General features: G+C 38.1%; 1 protein-coding gene across 1 annotated transcript in view; it reads right to left on the reverse strand.

The window, feature by feature from the left end:
* Window positions 1-13,804, reverse strand: part of si:ch211-51c14.1 (protein kinase C and casein kinase substrate in neurons protein 3) — a 33,759-nt gene extending 19,955 nt beyond the window's left edge. The window contains exons 1-3 of the mRNA XM_055152760.1: window positions 13,770-13,804; window positions 4,783-4,898; window positions 4,082-4,149 (exon numbers count right to left, since the gene is read on the reverse strand). Of these exons, the coding sequence (XP_055008735.1) occupies window positions 4,082-4,149; window positions 4,783-4,898; window positions 13,770-13,789 (204 nt within the window). The 5' untranslated portion in view covers window positions 13,790-13,804. The remainder of the gene's footprint in view (window positions 1-4,081; window positions 4,150-4,782; window positions 4,899-13,769) is intronic.

Below are 13,804 nucleotides of genomic sequence, written 5' to 3' on the forward strand. Positions count from 1 at the left end.
CATCCCTAATCGTGAGCTTTCCCACAATATCGCAAAAAATATTGTACTGTGAGGTTCATACTGTGAAGATATCGTATCGTGAGACTTATCGTTACACTCCTATAAGTCTACATCTTCAAATCACAACATTCTCTGTTCCACCTTGTGATGTCATGCAGTGGTAGTTTTCAAGTTAACAGCTACATTTTATCTTTAGTTCAGTAAAGATTGGCAGTTCCAGGGCTGAAATGATCAAGATGATTCTAGTGAATATGTTTGGAGTTTAAAAACACAATGGAGCACTTCCTGTGTTACCACATGACATCAAAAGGTGGAAAAGAGTGTTTTCCGTTTGAGAGAAGAACTGAGCGTAAATATGCAGGGTTTGTGTGTTAAACACGTGTGCAAAACAAAACAGAACTCCAGATATGTTTGTGAGGACAGGAAACATCAGTCACCATATAAATGTTTAAATGTTATAAATGTTAACATGTTTTATCAATGATTTTTCATGGCAAAAAGTCATTTTTAAGTGAATACAAAAGAGTCTGATGCTATGCTACACTACTGGGGTCCTCTGCCAAAAAGGTGCACATTTAAGTCTTAGGTTTGTCCAAAGTAAATCCTTGCAGGTTTTTTTTGTGTTATTTGTAGCCTTGGAAAACAAAATGGCCACTTATAAACAGAGCACAGAGGGAAGAGTCACAGAATGGAAAAATCAGACAGAGCCCTGATTGTCTGAGCAGCTTAAAGCTACGAAAATCTGGGTCAAATCATCCACAGTCCAGATATGAACAGACACCAGTGTTTGAGAAGATTAGCATTGCACGCTAAAAGATTCAAACAGCAAAATCACATTTAAAAGAACAATAAAGGAAACTGATCAGATAAGATGACTGCTTTTCTCTCAGTGTATCCATGACTTTCAATGCTGTGTAAGAGTGTGTATTGTATGTTTATTAAAAAAAAAAAAAAGGTATGAACTGCACGTGTATTGCCAGTGCCTGAACCTGCAGATAGTGTTTCTCATTCTCAGTTTATGGTCAGACCTCTTGTGAAAGCTCAGAACCTCCAGAATCCAGTTCCTAATTCACGCACTGATTCATGACTGGCTGCATGTGCTGGGGTTTAGGTAGTGACCGTTCAGAACAGAGAGAGCCATTTTAGGTTTAAACCAGCTGGATTTCAGTATTGAACCTGGCAACGCAAATGAGAGACTCATGCGAGGCTCTTTCTGTTTTCTGATTGGATAATTGTCTTGGGACCAAAACACCAAATTACATAAATGAATGGGACATCATGTTAATAGTAGGTTAACAGCAAAAGCTATTTGATTTGAACCTTGTTATGGGGGCATGGAGAGGTCAAGTCTATGAAATTTAAAATCTAAATCTTACATACAGTTCCTTTAAGGCTGTACTATGTCCATAGACTGTATAAAGAAGTGAACTAAGCGAGTGTGACCTCACCCACAGCGTTCAGCGCCACTCAAAAGAAGCTCACGACACTAACGGAGCAAATTTGGAGCCAGGCTCTATATTATGAATAGGAATTTTTGGACGGACACCTGTAGAGCAGGTTAATACAAACACTTTAAGACCAAAATGACGAGGCTCACAGCAGCAGTTACAGAGAGAGGAGCCACAATATTCCAGTGAAAGTCAATGGGAGCCAGAGTCAGTAGGAGCTGGAAGAGCCTGCATATGAACTTCCTATTTGGAATGCGCCAGCCAACGCATTAGCTATGTCCATTTATCTCATGGAGCTATAATAAAAGCTGGATAAGACATCCCCCCTCAGTCCTGGCTCGAGACCGACTAGTGGTCGCTCCAGGTACTGCAGCTCCTGGAGCTTGGGCCCAGACAGAATTCTCCCACAGAAGTACAATGCATTTTCTGGGAATTCAAACTGCCCGTGTTCGGCTGACAGGGCATCCACAAATTTCACAAAGGTCGAATTTTGCAGGGATTGTTTTATATTTTCACAACATAAACTTTAAAAAAATTTAAATCTTCAAAGCGCCTAAAAGTTAACTTTGTAAAAGTTATCTTAGCTATGCTCTGAGCCGTGCTAGATTGTTCCAAACGCTCCACGCCGAGCATGATACAGACGTCACACGGGTGGGAGGCGCTAGCCCCTATTGAGGAAGTAAATGTGGAAGAGAAAATTTTTTTGGGCCCATGCACCATTGAGCACAGGCCACTGAAAACAATATGACACCATCTTGAATTCATCTTCCAGATTTTGTTACAGTTCTATGATTTATATATACGTCTATGTTTATGCCATACTTGTGGAACATTCCTGTCCGGAAAAGTTACATATTGCACTGAAACTCTAATAACTGTTAAATAGGTTTGAGTGGGACATCTGACATAATGTTAAATCTAACACTAAGAAACAGGAGAACAGAGAAAATCTGTTCCCAGTGTGTTCCAGTTTTGTGGGTGCGGCGTGTGTTGTATCAGCATTAGCATTAACATTAGACACCTGGCTTGTTCAAAGGGTAAAAAACTTTGTTAAAACGTGAGACGACGTGGCTTCTGGTAAAATGTGAGTGTTTTATGAGTTTGACCTCCTGCTGCTCAGCTCCACTCTGCACCTCCATGTTCTGCAAACTCACACACTTTTCAGCTAAGACACAGCAAGAGCCAAGACACAGCTATAGTCTTTTACCCCTTTGTGAAGCTATGGAGCAATAATACAACAGGTAAAGAGGAAAAGAACAAATTATGGTGACGTGTCGACCAAATTATGTGATTTAACAAGAAACCCAGTTCAAAGGAAAAAATACTATACATTGGTTTAGATTTCATTTGAATTCATAATATTAAAGACGCATTATATAATTCTGACTTCTTAAAAAACTGTTAAAAAATATTTCATTTGGTCCGAATAGTTTGCAGTGGTTCGAAGTTAATGCTCTTTTACCTTATGCATTAAAAACACCCTAATTATTCACCACAATGAGTTTATAAGTGTTTTTCACAACTTTCAGAGACCAGAGAGCAGTTTCGCTGTGACGATAAAGCTAACAACTAGCATGCTTCCTACATACTTCCTGATTATTGACAAATGAAATGCTTTCTAATTAAATGCAGACAGGTTGCAGTGGATGTACTCCGCTTATGCTTAGACAATGTCTGTACTGAGGCAAGACACATTTTATATAAATAATTAAATGTCTTCTGCTTTTGACCCATTCTTCCATGTATCTGGGGCACCTCATCGAGGAACCAGAGTGCCCAGAAGAAGCCCACCCAGACACAGGGAGACAATGCAAACTCCACACAAAAAGACCCAGATGACTTGGTAATGTAACACAGAACTTTGTCAGCCACCATGCCGCATTTTGCTCTAGTATAAGGAAAAATCTTACAGGGCCTTTAGAAAAGTCATTTGATTCAGCCATGTAGAAATACAGTAGGTTCATTGTGAGAAGAAGTACTGCCTTGTCTAAAGTGATTCTTAGGTTTAAGGTCAGCACTGGGGTCAGTGGGTTCAAAGACATGTCATAAATATAGAGTGAAAAATCTGTGGATGATTATAGAAGTAATACACAAAAATACAATCACGGTTTTGTTGATTCCAAACATCATGAAAATCTATAGTAGCAATGGACAATCTACTAACTATACGACTCAACACAAGATACTTTTTAGAGCATACTTCTGTTCCCACAGCTCTATGTTCCAATTATAGGAACAACCTACACACAGTACACCGAGTCATATGCACAACATTTTTGCACAGAAATCATCTTTGCTCTGTACATTTCCAACACAACTCAGCAGTAAAGTAGACCACTTTAAATGACTTTAAATTGAACTGACGTATATGTCTCTAGCACATAGGTTTTAAATGGGAAATACCAGTGCTTTTTTTTTACTGCTGCGGTTAAAGTGGTTAGTTTTTGGTGACAGTTCTTGTAAAAAGAGGATTTGGGACAATTATCAGGCCAAACAGTGGGTGTGGTGGGGCTGCTTTAAACGCTATAGTACAGACAGTGGTTATTCTGAGCCAGTCAAAACAATGCTGTATATTTATTTACACATTTAGACAGAATATAGGACTGTTTGAAAATGTATACATATCGTCTTACCATCCAGAAGCTGCGGTGGTTTGCATCTTCAGGGCTGGTTTCTGTGGGTTCTGTCGACATCCTGGACTCTACAGGAACAAAAGAAAAGGAAGAAATCATGAATTGACGTGTGATAGAGCTGGTCTGTCACCTGCTTGTTTCTATGGATATGTCACTGCTCTGCTTGGAATGTTCCACAGTATGACATTAAACAGCTCTACTTTGCATTATCCAATTACAGGTGGTTTTACAGCTCAAAATTACAAAGCCTCTCCACAGATTTGACCTGTAACTTGGTCTGGTTTGGTCTCCATGGAGATAAAAAAGTTTAATGTCATACTATGAAATATTCCAGGCAAAGCAATAACGTCTCCATTAAGTAAAACATTTTATGGACCCCTCACCAGAAAAGTTACACAATACACTTCTAAGTATTGTATTGTAGGAGGAGAATAGTGGATAGTGGTAGTATTAGGAACATTGTATTTGACAAATTGTCAAAATATATAACTATATTTAAAAAAAGATTGTGTCCGTGGGCAAACAAAAAAGATATTAGATAAAAATATGCAAAATGCTTTACAACTTTACATAAGGATATTCAATACTTGTCTGTTTCAATCTTTAAAGGTACATTATGTAACATTTCTCCTAATTTCGTACTGCCTGTTTTGCCTCTGGAAAGTAGGGTAGCAAAGGAGATGGAGGTATTATTGCCTTGCCTGAAATGTTCCATTGTGTGGCATTAAATTGTTCTATCTTCATGGAGAAAAGCAGGTGGCACCACCAGGTCAATTTACAGGTCAGATCTGTGACTCGTAAGTCACAGTAAGAAACTCTGCAGTAAGAAAACATGTGTTTCAGGATATTTATTCTAACAACACCCATTTGTTTTCAGAATAATGAGTAATTAAGAAAGTTGCCATAGCGATTTAGCAATTTAAAACTTTAAAAACTTTTTTTAATGGAAAACAGTCCTCAAAATGTAACAGGAATTCAAGGCGCATCATAAGCAATAACCAAATCTCCATGGAGGCAAGCAGTTGGCACCTGGTAGACACTTCATCAGAAAAGTTACATAGTGCACCTTTACTATCATATCTTTAATTTAGAAACCACATGCCCCCCTCCATAAGCCGCCCTCCCCTCTCTGCTCTGTGTGATCCAGGTTTGATCTGAAATGCAGCTGCTGTGAGATGTCTTCCTGCTGTCCACAGTTTAAATTCCTCAACTGAATAAAATAAAATAAAATAACATAAACTAACTGCTTTTAGTGATGTGCAGGGTGATTATCAGGAAAAACGAAACAGAAAATGTTTAATTAACTGTAAAAAAAAAATAGAATACGAATGGCCTGGGTTAAGGCTGTGTTCACACTTGCACATTCACACCACATCAAAATAAACACTAAGTGGGATTAAATCACAAACTGCCTCAGGGATGGGCGAAATAAAATACAGTTCTCCCAGACGTCAAAATATTTAACTGCTCATTCTTCAAATAATTTCTTTCCAAGTGTCAATCAACACCCAAGATACAGGTTTGTACTCTACTGACTATTCTCTGACTACATCAACACTTAGTTTCAGTCCTGTTTTGGTGTAATACAAGTTGAATTTAACATAGCCCTTGTGTTAAGACTTAAGACTGATTTAGTCTTGGTTTAGTGTTGGGTTAGACCTGGTTTAGTCCTGATAATGACCTGGTTTAGTCTTGGGTTAGACCTGTTTTAGTCCTGGGTTAGAATTGGGTTAGAAATGTTTTAGTCCGGGGTTAGACCTGGTTTAGTCCTGGGTTAGATCTGGTTTAGTGACTGGTACTGGTTTAGACCTAGTTTTGTCTTGGGTTAGACCTGGTTTAGCCCTGGTTTAGTCCTGGCTTAGTCCTAGGTTAGACCTGGTTTAGTCCTTTTTTTCTCTTGGTTTAGACCTGATTCAGTCCTTGGGTTTGTCCTGGTTTAGTCCTGGTTCAGTCCTTGGGTTAGACCTGGTTTAGTCTTGGGTTAGACCTGGTTCAGTCCTAATTCAGTCCTTGGGTTAGTCCTGGGTCAGCCCTGGTTCAGTCCTTGGTTTAGACCTGGTTTAGTCTTGAGTTAGACCTGGTTTAGTCTTGGGTTAGATCTGGTTCAGACCTGGTTCAGTCCTGGTTCAGTCCTTGGGTTAGTCCTGGTTCAGTCCTGGGTTAGACCAGAGTATCTGTTGCACATCAAATCACTGTACACATTTGAAACTGAACCAGACGCCACGCAGCTACAGGGCACCGTGAGGGGCATGTCCAAGCACGCTCGGTCCGCACCCTCCCAGGATTCCCTGCTTCGAAACGCGAGCTGTTCTGAAACAACCAGGGGCTAAAGATCAACACAACACCATGACTGTGTCAATACTGATTTTCTCACAGCAGATTAACTTATTGTCTGTATAATGAGAGAGTTAGATGCATGTGGAGTTACACAGGAAGAACAGTGGATGCTTCAGTGTTTACTCAAATTGTTAGCTGTTAGTTTCATTTTGATACATCTCCTTTAGCTGCTGCAACTACATTTGGTATTCTAATTCTAATTCTAACTAATACCAAAGACCATTTAAAGATGAATTGTGTAACTTTTCTGGTGGAGGGTTCGTCAATTGTTTTTATCCATGGAGATGTTATTTCTTTGCCTGGAATGTTTCATAGAATAGCACAAGCATTATACCTTTTTATCTTCATGGACACCAAACCAAGTTACACATCAGATCTGTGGAGTGGTGACCCCGCTCACAGTCAGAATGCCTGCTTTTCTAGGTATTTGTAACTGAATACATGTAAGGTAGAACTCTTTAATGTCATACTGTGGAACATTCCAGACGGAGCAATGACATATCCACAGAAACAAGCAAGTGACGGACCCCCAACAAAAAAGTTACATAGCACGCCTTTAAAAAAACTGAAGTTAAAACATATAGATCCTATATTACACAAAATGGACTCTTGTGAGCTTTAAGCCGTGTTATTGTTACCTCTTCAAAAACAGACCTGGAGTTATGTTTTGTTTCATTCACACATGTTTGAGTAAATCAAAAGGTGGAACAGAGTTTTTAGTTTTTAGTTTGAGAGAAGAACTCAACCTAAACATGCAGGGTTTGTGTGTTAAACATGTGTGAATGAAACAAAACACAACTCCAGGTCTGTTTGTGATCAGGAAACAAGATTATAACAGAGATAAAAGTTAAAACATAAAGGTGCACTATGTAACAATACGGTGGAGGGTGTGCCACCTGCTTGTCATGTTAATACTTGCCTGAAAAATTCCACAGTATGGCCTAAAACTTGCCTATCTCCATGGAGACAAGCAGGACACACCACCAGGCCAAGTTACAGGTTAGATCTGTGGAGTGGGGACTGTGCTCATAATAAGATTGCATGTTTAGTGGTATATTTTAAGTAATAAACCAGACATTAATAATTGCTACATTTGTGTAATGCCATACTGTGGAACATTCAAGGCAAAGAAAAAACATATATGTGGAGACAAGCAAAAAAAAAAAAAGAAGAAAAAAGAAATATAGCAGCAAAACAAGAACATCTAAAACAGATTTAAATATGAATGGAGTCAGGCCATAGTAATCAAATTTTGTTATTATTTCGTTATTTCATGGAGCTAAATTTGATCTGGATTTCAGTCCGGCTCTGGTGTATCACAGCTCGGTAAAAATGCGGTCCTGGTTTTGACCCGTCTTTATTCTAGGTTTTGCATTTAGTTCTGGTTGAAACCTGGATTAGTCCCTGGTTCAGTCCCGGATTAGTTCCTGGTCAGACACGGGCATCTGTGGCTTGGATTTGATATTTGGACCTGGTTTAACATGAGTTTCACAAGATCTGGTTTCTCTTGATGTTGAAAGACACTGCGAAAACATGTCTTTATAAGGTTTCCATACATGCTTCATTAATTCCTAAATAAATAAATGGCAAAACACTTTATAATAACACTACACTACACAGACAAAGAGTATAATTCATAGCAACAAATACTTAAGTAAGAATGATTTAGTCTCAGCAACTACTTAATTAAAACCCTTAATAACTCTTAGCCCTAACCACTTAATTAATTTGCTACTGAATCCTTCTTAACAAACAATTAAAGTGTAGTTATTATAAGGTGGTTCCCAAATCAATAAATACATACATGAATATCTGCATTAAAATTTTTTGCACATGTATTCCGATGTATGGGCAAATCCCAGTCCTGTATTTTGTACACTTAGAATATGTGTTGCATTTAAATTATAGTGTAAAAACGCAACATAGGATTAAAAATGTTGCGTCATATTTGTTTTGATGTTTGTTTTGCATTTCCTGCCACTAATTGCAAAAGGAAAAACTACACATGCACACGCTATGAGGAGCTGCGTTTTGATTCTTTTCTCAGTGGTTTTGTGCAGTTTGAAACCTAATCAAATGTCTGATCAAAAAAACAAAAAAAAAAAAAACAGACTACAAAAAAAAGTAACTGTACCAAATATATTCAAATACATGTATTCAGTTTAGGGTGACCAGCTATTCAAAATTAAAAACTGGGACACACTGGGACATCTAAAAGGACTTTTTTACTTTTTTGCCTTATGCTCATTTTCAAGCATGGTTTTCTATATTTTATTGGCTCTTTACTGTTGGTAGATAACAAATTGGTCAGCTGAGACATTTCTTGTATTAAAATGGGACAAATAAGTGGTTTTGGAGAAATCTGCAGAGACAGAGGACACAGGGCTCAAAATTGGGACTGTCCCGGGTAAATAGGGACGTCTGGTCACCCTAATTCAGTTACTTCTCCACACTGTATATAAACGCTCTTGACATGCTCCTATATACTATATTATTTCTGTCTTTGCGCTGATCCAGACCTCTGTAGTCCACAGAGACTCGTGCCTCTCCCTTCAGGCACATAACTCTTTTACAATTAGATTCCCTGTACATCCTGCAGCTCACAAGGAATCACATGCTCCAACTAACCGCCAACAGCACAGGCCCTGTCCTCTGCAAACGCAACCAGGACTAAAATATGAGTAAACCGGGTCTAAACAGGACTAAACCAAGACTAAAACATGACGAAACCGGGTCTAAACGGGACTAAACCCTATCCTCTCCAAGTCAGGACTAGAATATGAGCAAACCAGGTATACACAGGACTAAATCAAGAGTAAAACAGGAGGAAACCAGGTCTAAACAGCACTAAACCAGGACAAAAACATGAGGAAAACAAATCTAAACTGGACTAAACCCTGTCCTCTCCAAATCAAGACTACAACATGAGTAAACCAGGTCTAAAAAGGACTAAACCAAGACTAAAACTTGAAAGCAGGCCTAAACAAGACTAAACCAAAACTAAAACATGAGTAAACTAGGTTTAAAAAGGACTAAACCAAGACTAAAACATGAGTAAAACAGTTCTAAGCAAGACTAAACCAAGACTAAACATGAAGAATCAGGTCTAAACAGGACTAAACCAAGACTAAAACTTGAGGAAATCAGGTCTAAACAGGGCTAAACCAAGACTAAAACATGAGTAAACCAGGTCTAAACAGGATTAAACCAGGACTAAATTCTAAACTAGGATTAAAGAGGACTTGTTATGCTTTTGTCTGCTATTCAAGTAGTTATCTATGACACCCGAGGATCATGATGTTATATTTTGGACATTTTAAGTTGCAGTATTCATCTAAAACAACTTAATTGATACTTTGCAGCTGATGTCTTCAATATTCTGTAGGGGTGTGACTAATTCTAGGCACTGATGTGTCTGAGACTTTATTGGACTTTAATCTAAGCTTTATTTTAACACAATCTGACCAGAAAGAGCTGACTGAGCTGGAACTACAACAGATGAGCTGATTTATGCTGTTAAACAAATCTCATTACAGTTTTTCAGTTAGTCATTCTCACCTTTTTGTTGAAATCCAAACACCTAAACAGGACCATGATTGATCACAGACTCCTTTTTTCTTGAATTTTTAGACAATCTTAAAACTTCTTGCCAGTGTTTGTTAATGTATGTCACCATGGTAACGCTTAAACATTCCACCATTAGAGATACAAGTACAACGCCCCCAGCATGAAGTGACTACAAAGTATCAATACACGAAACAAGTTTGCTGACTTCTGATTCCTGCCGGCTATAAACGTCATCTCAACAAAGTCCTGTTTGCGGTCGGCACCTTCTATGGATCACGCCAGCAGCAGCAGATTTTTCTTTCATGTGTTCCAAAATGACTACGTGACACAGCCAAATCCTACGTGTACCACACAATGACATGTTTAAAAGCTCAACAAAGGCTCAAAGGGCGTATATTACACTATTTTGTTATGAGTATTTAAACTCCATACACCTTCACTAGAATCATTTGGATAATTTCAGGTCTTGGAATTGCCCATCTCTGCTGAACTAAATGTAAAATGCAGCTGTCAACTTGAAAACTATCGCTTCATGACATCGTAAGTTGAGTGTTTTGAGCTTTGCAGATGACAGGCCAATACTGCAGGATTACTCAAACATGTGTAAATGAAACAAAACACAACTCCAGGTATGTTTTTGATGAGGTAACAACATTATAACACAGCTCAAAGCAATTCTGCGTAACAGCCTATATGACGTATAACATAACCCAAACACACACAAACCACAAAAATGCAAGATTAGAAGTTTCTGTCATATTAAGTAAGATTGAAAAGTATGTGAAACTAAAGCAGTGTTTCTCAACCAGGGGTGCAGAGACTTTAGTTGTGAAAAAACTGTAGGCATGTAAAGTATACATACATAAGCAGAATAAAGTACTGAAAAGGACAACAAATTTGAGTAAAGCTCTGCTGTACATACTGCTACTGCTAACTACTATTACTACTACCACTACTATTACCACTACTACTACCACTACTACCATTACTACTATCATTAATATCATTACACTACCCCTACTACTACTGCTCTTACTACTGCTATTACTACTACTACTATTACCATTGCTACTACTATTACTGCTGCTGCTGCTGTTATTACCACCATGACTACTACAATTACTACTATTGCTACTACTACTATCATCACTACTAGTACTACTACTACTGCTACTACTACTATAACTACAACTACTATTACTGCTGCTGATGCTATTACTACTGCTACTACTACTGCTATTTCTACTTCTACCACTACTACTACTTCCATTACTACTACTACTACTACTACTACTACTACATTACTACTACTACTGTTGCTGCTGCTGCTACTTCTGCTACTACGATCACCACTAGTACAATTTACCACTACTGCTACTTCCATTACTACCACTACACTATAACTACAATTACTGCTAGTATTACTACTACTACTGCTGCTGCTGTTACTACTGCTACTATTACCATCACTACCATCACTACTACCACTACTACTACTACAACAACAACTACTACTACTATTACTACTACTGCTACTACTATGACTGCTACTGCTAGTACTATTAATACTACATAAGCAGAATACAGTACTAAAGAAGGACCAGGGGCGTGGTCAAAACATGGTTATCTATGTTGTCCCTAAAAATATCAACAAAATACCAACAAATCTGTGTACAGCCCTGTTCCTCATCACACGCTAACACGAAGGGAAGGTCACACAAACATCCCACAGCCTCCCAGTTTGACCCCTGACCTCTACTTCCTGTCTCCAACATGGCCGCCGCTCAGTTTCCAGGGAACGCGGATGCAGGGGAGCAGTTATGTCCCCAGCAAAGGATTAATAACAGCGAGTATTTCCTTTACTGCTCTTAGTGGCGTGCAGACTGTCACGAAAACGGAAAATATACTGAGTGCACTGTAAATAAATCAAAACAAAACAAAAGGACCAATCTATCAATACTTTTCAGCTTGACTCGTAATACTATTGAGGATTTTGCAATAAAGATTTGAGTGAGACCAAACCAGGACTGTGCAATGTGACCAAAAATGTCATATCTTGCATTATCTTGCAAGGTCACCATTCAAGGTTTGTTTTTATACTTTCATATCAAAAATGCATATATTGCTTTAAATATTAATTTCCTTTACTATACTACTATTACTACTACTGCTACTGCTATTATTACTGCTACTAACAGTACTACTGTTATTGCTACTACTATTACTACTACTGCTACTACTATTACTCCTACTGCTACGGCTACTGCTGCTACTACTACACATATATGTTGCTTTAAATATTCATTTCCTGAACATAAACCATACAGACTTTTAATCAATGCCATTAAAGAAACAAGAAATATTTCAAAGTGGTGTTGTCACGATTCATGATACTAAAATTTCAAGTAACAGACTCGATACTCCAATGATAACAGGATTTAATTTTCAGCATTAAAATGTAGTACTTTCTTTTATATTTCCACGTGGTCTTATATGTGTGTAATCCCTCAGTGGTGCAGGTAGGTTCCATGGGCGTATACTAGTCTATGTGCTCTTATACTTGTTCTGATACAGCTCAAAGTGTCTACTTTCAGAAGCAGTTTTAGTACTGATTTTTGATACTTTTGACAACCTTTCTTTAAAGTCTAAACCCTACAACAAACAGCACTCCTTTACTAGCAAAATGACAGGAATGTTGATTGAAACTGTATTGATAACACAGTCCTACCTGAACTAGACTAAACCAGGACTAGAACAGAATCAAACCAAGTCTTCATCATGTCAACCAAGTCTTCATCAAATCAGGATCAAACCAGGACAAGTGTGAACTCAGACTAATTTGCATATAAGGTCTAGATATTTAGCCAGAAATCCAGCATGTTTCTGTTTACGTTCCAAAGTTATTATTAAAACAACAACAACAAAGTAAGAACCATTGTCGTGGCTTTGAAGTGATTTTTTTAAAAAACAGATCATTCTGTAACTTTTCGGGTGGAGGGTCCGTCAAATGCTTTTGCCCGTGGAGATGTTATTGCTTTGACTAGAATCTTTCACAGTATGGCATTAAACCTTTCTATCTTCATGGAGATCAAACCAGACCAAGTTACAAGGTCAGATCTGTGGAGAGGCGACCCCGCTCACAATCAGAATGCCTGTTTTTACATATATTTTTGAGCCATAAAACTGCCTGTAATAGAATAAATGTAAGGTAGAGCTGTTTAATGTCACACTGTGGAACATTCCAGGCAGTCATGACCATAGAAACAAGCAGGTGACAGACCCTCCACCAGAAAAGTTGCACAATGCACCTTTAAGTTATAGCTTGAAATAAGAAAGAATTTGAAAATAAATCTGTAAAATAAATAAAAATTCCCTGTGTGTATCTTAAATTTTAACAATATAATACTAAGCAAACTCACCAGTGCAGGTTTGAGCGAGACTAAGAGCTGTTTGAAATGGTCTTAAATATAAAATGTAATTACGTCGGCGTATTTGGTTACACAGAGCTTTTATCTTTTCAGTTTAAGTCTATAGAAAGTCTGTGACAGAACCAAGAATTCATGTTAATACAAAACCAAATCTCATTTAAACCAAATGTAAACTCAAGTCTGAGGTGAAACCCAGTTCACACAGATGGGAGGTGGTGTGCTTACTGTTCCTACTACTACTACTACTACTGCTACTACTACTACTACTACTACTACTACTACTACTACTATCTATCAATCTATTTAAAAGAAGGTGCTAAAATGTCTATACTCCTCCTACAATGTGAGCTACAAACCTGAGAGGAGAAAACCACATCCAAGAATCCAGTGC

This window comes from Boleophthalmus pectinirostris, unplaced genomic scaffold (assembly GCF_026225935.1).
Source record: "Boleophthalmus pectinirostris isolate CB_2022bp ecotype Guang Dong unplaced genomic scaffold, ASM2622593v1 HiC_scaffold_17, whole genome shotgun sequence".
NCBI lineage: Eukaryota > Metazoa > Chordata > Actinopteri > Gobiiformes > Gobiidae > Boleophthalmus > Boleophthalmus pectinirostris.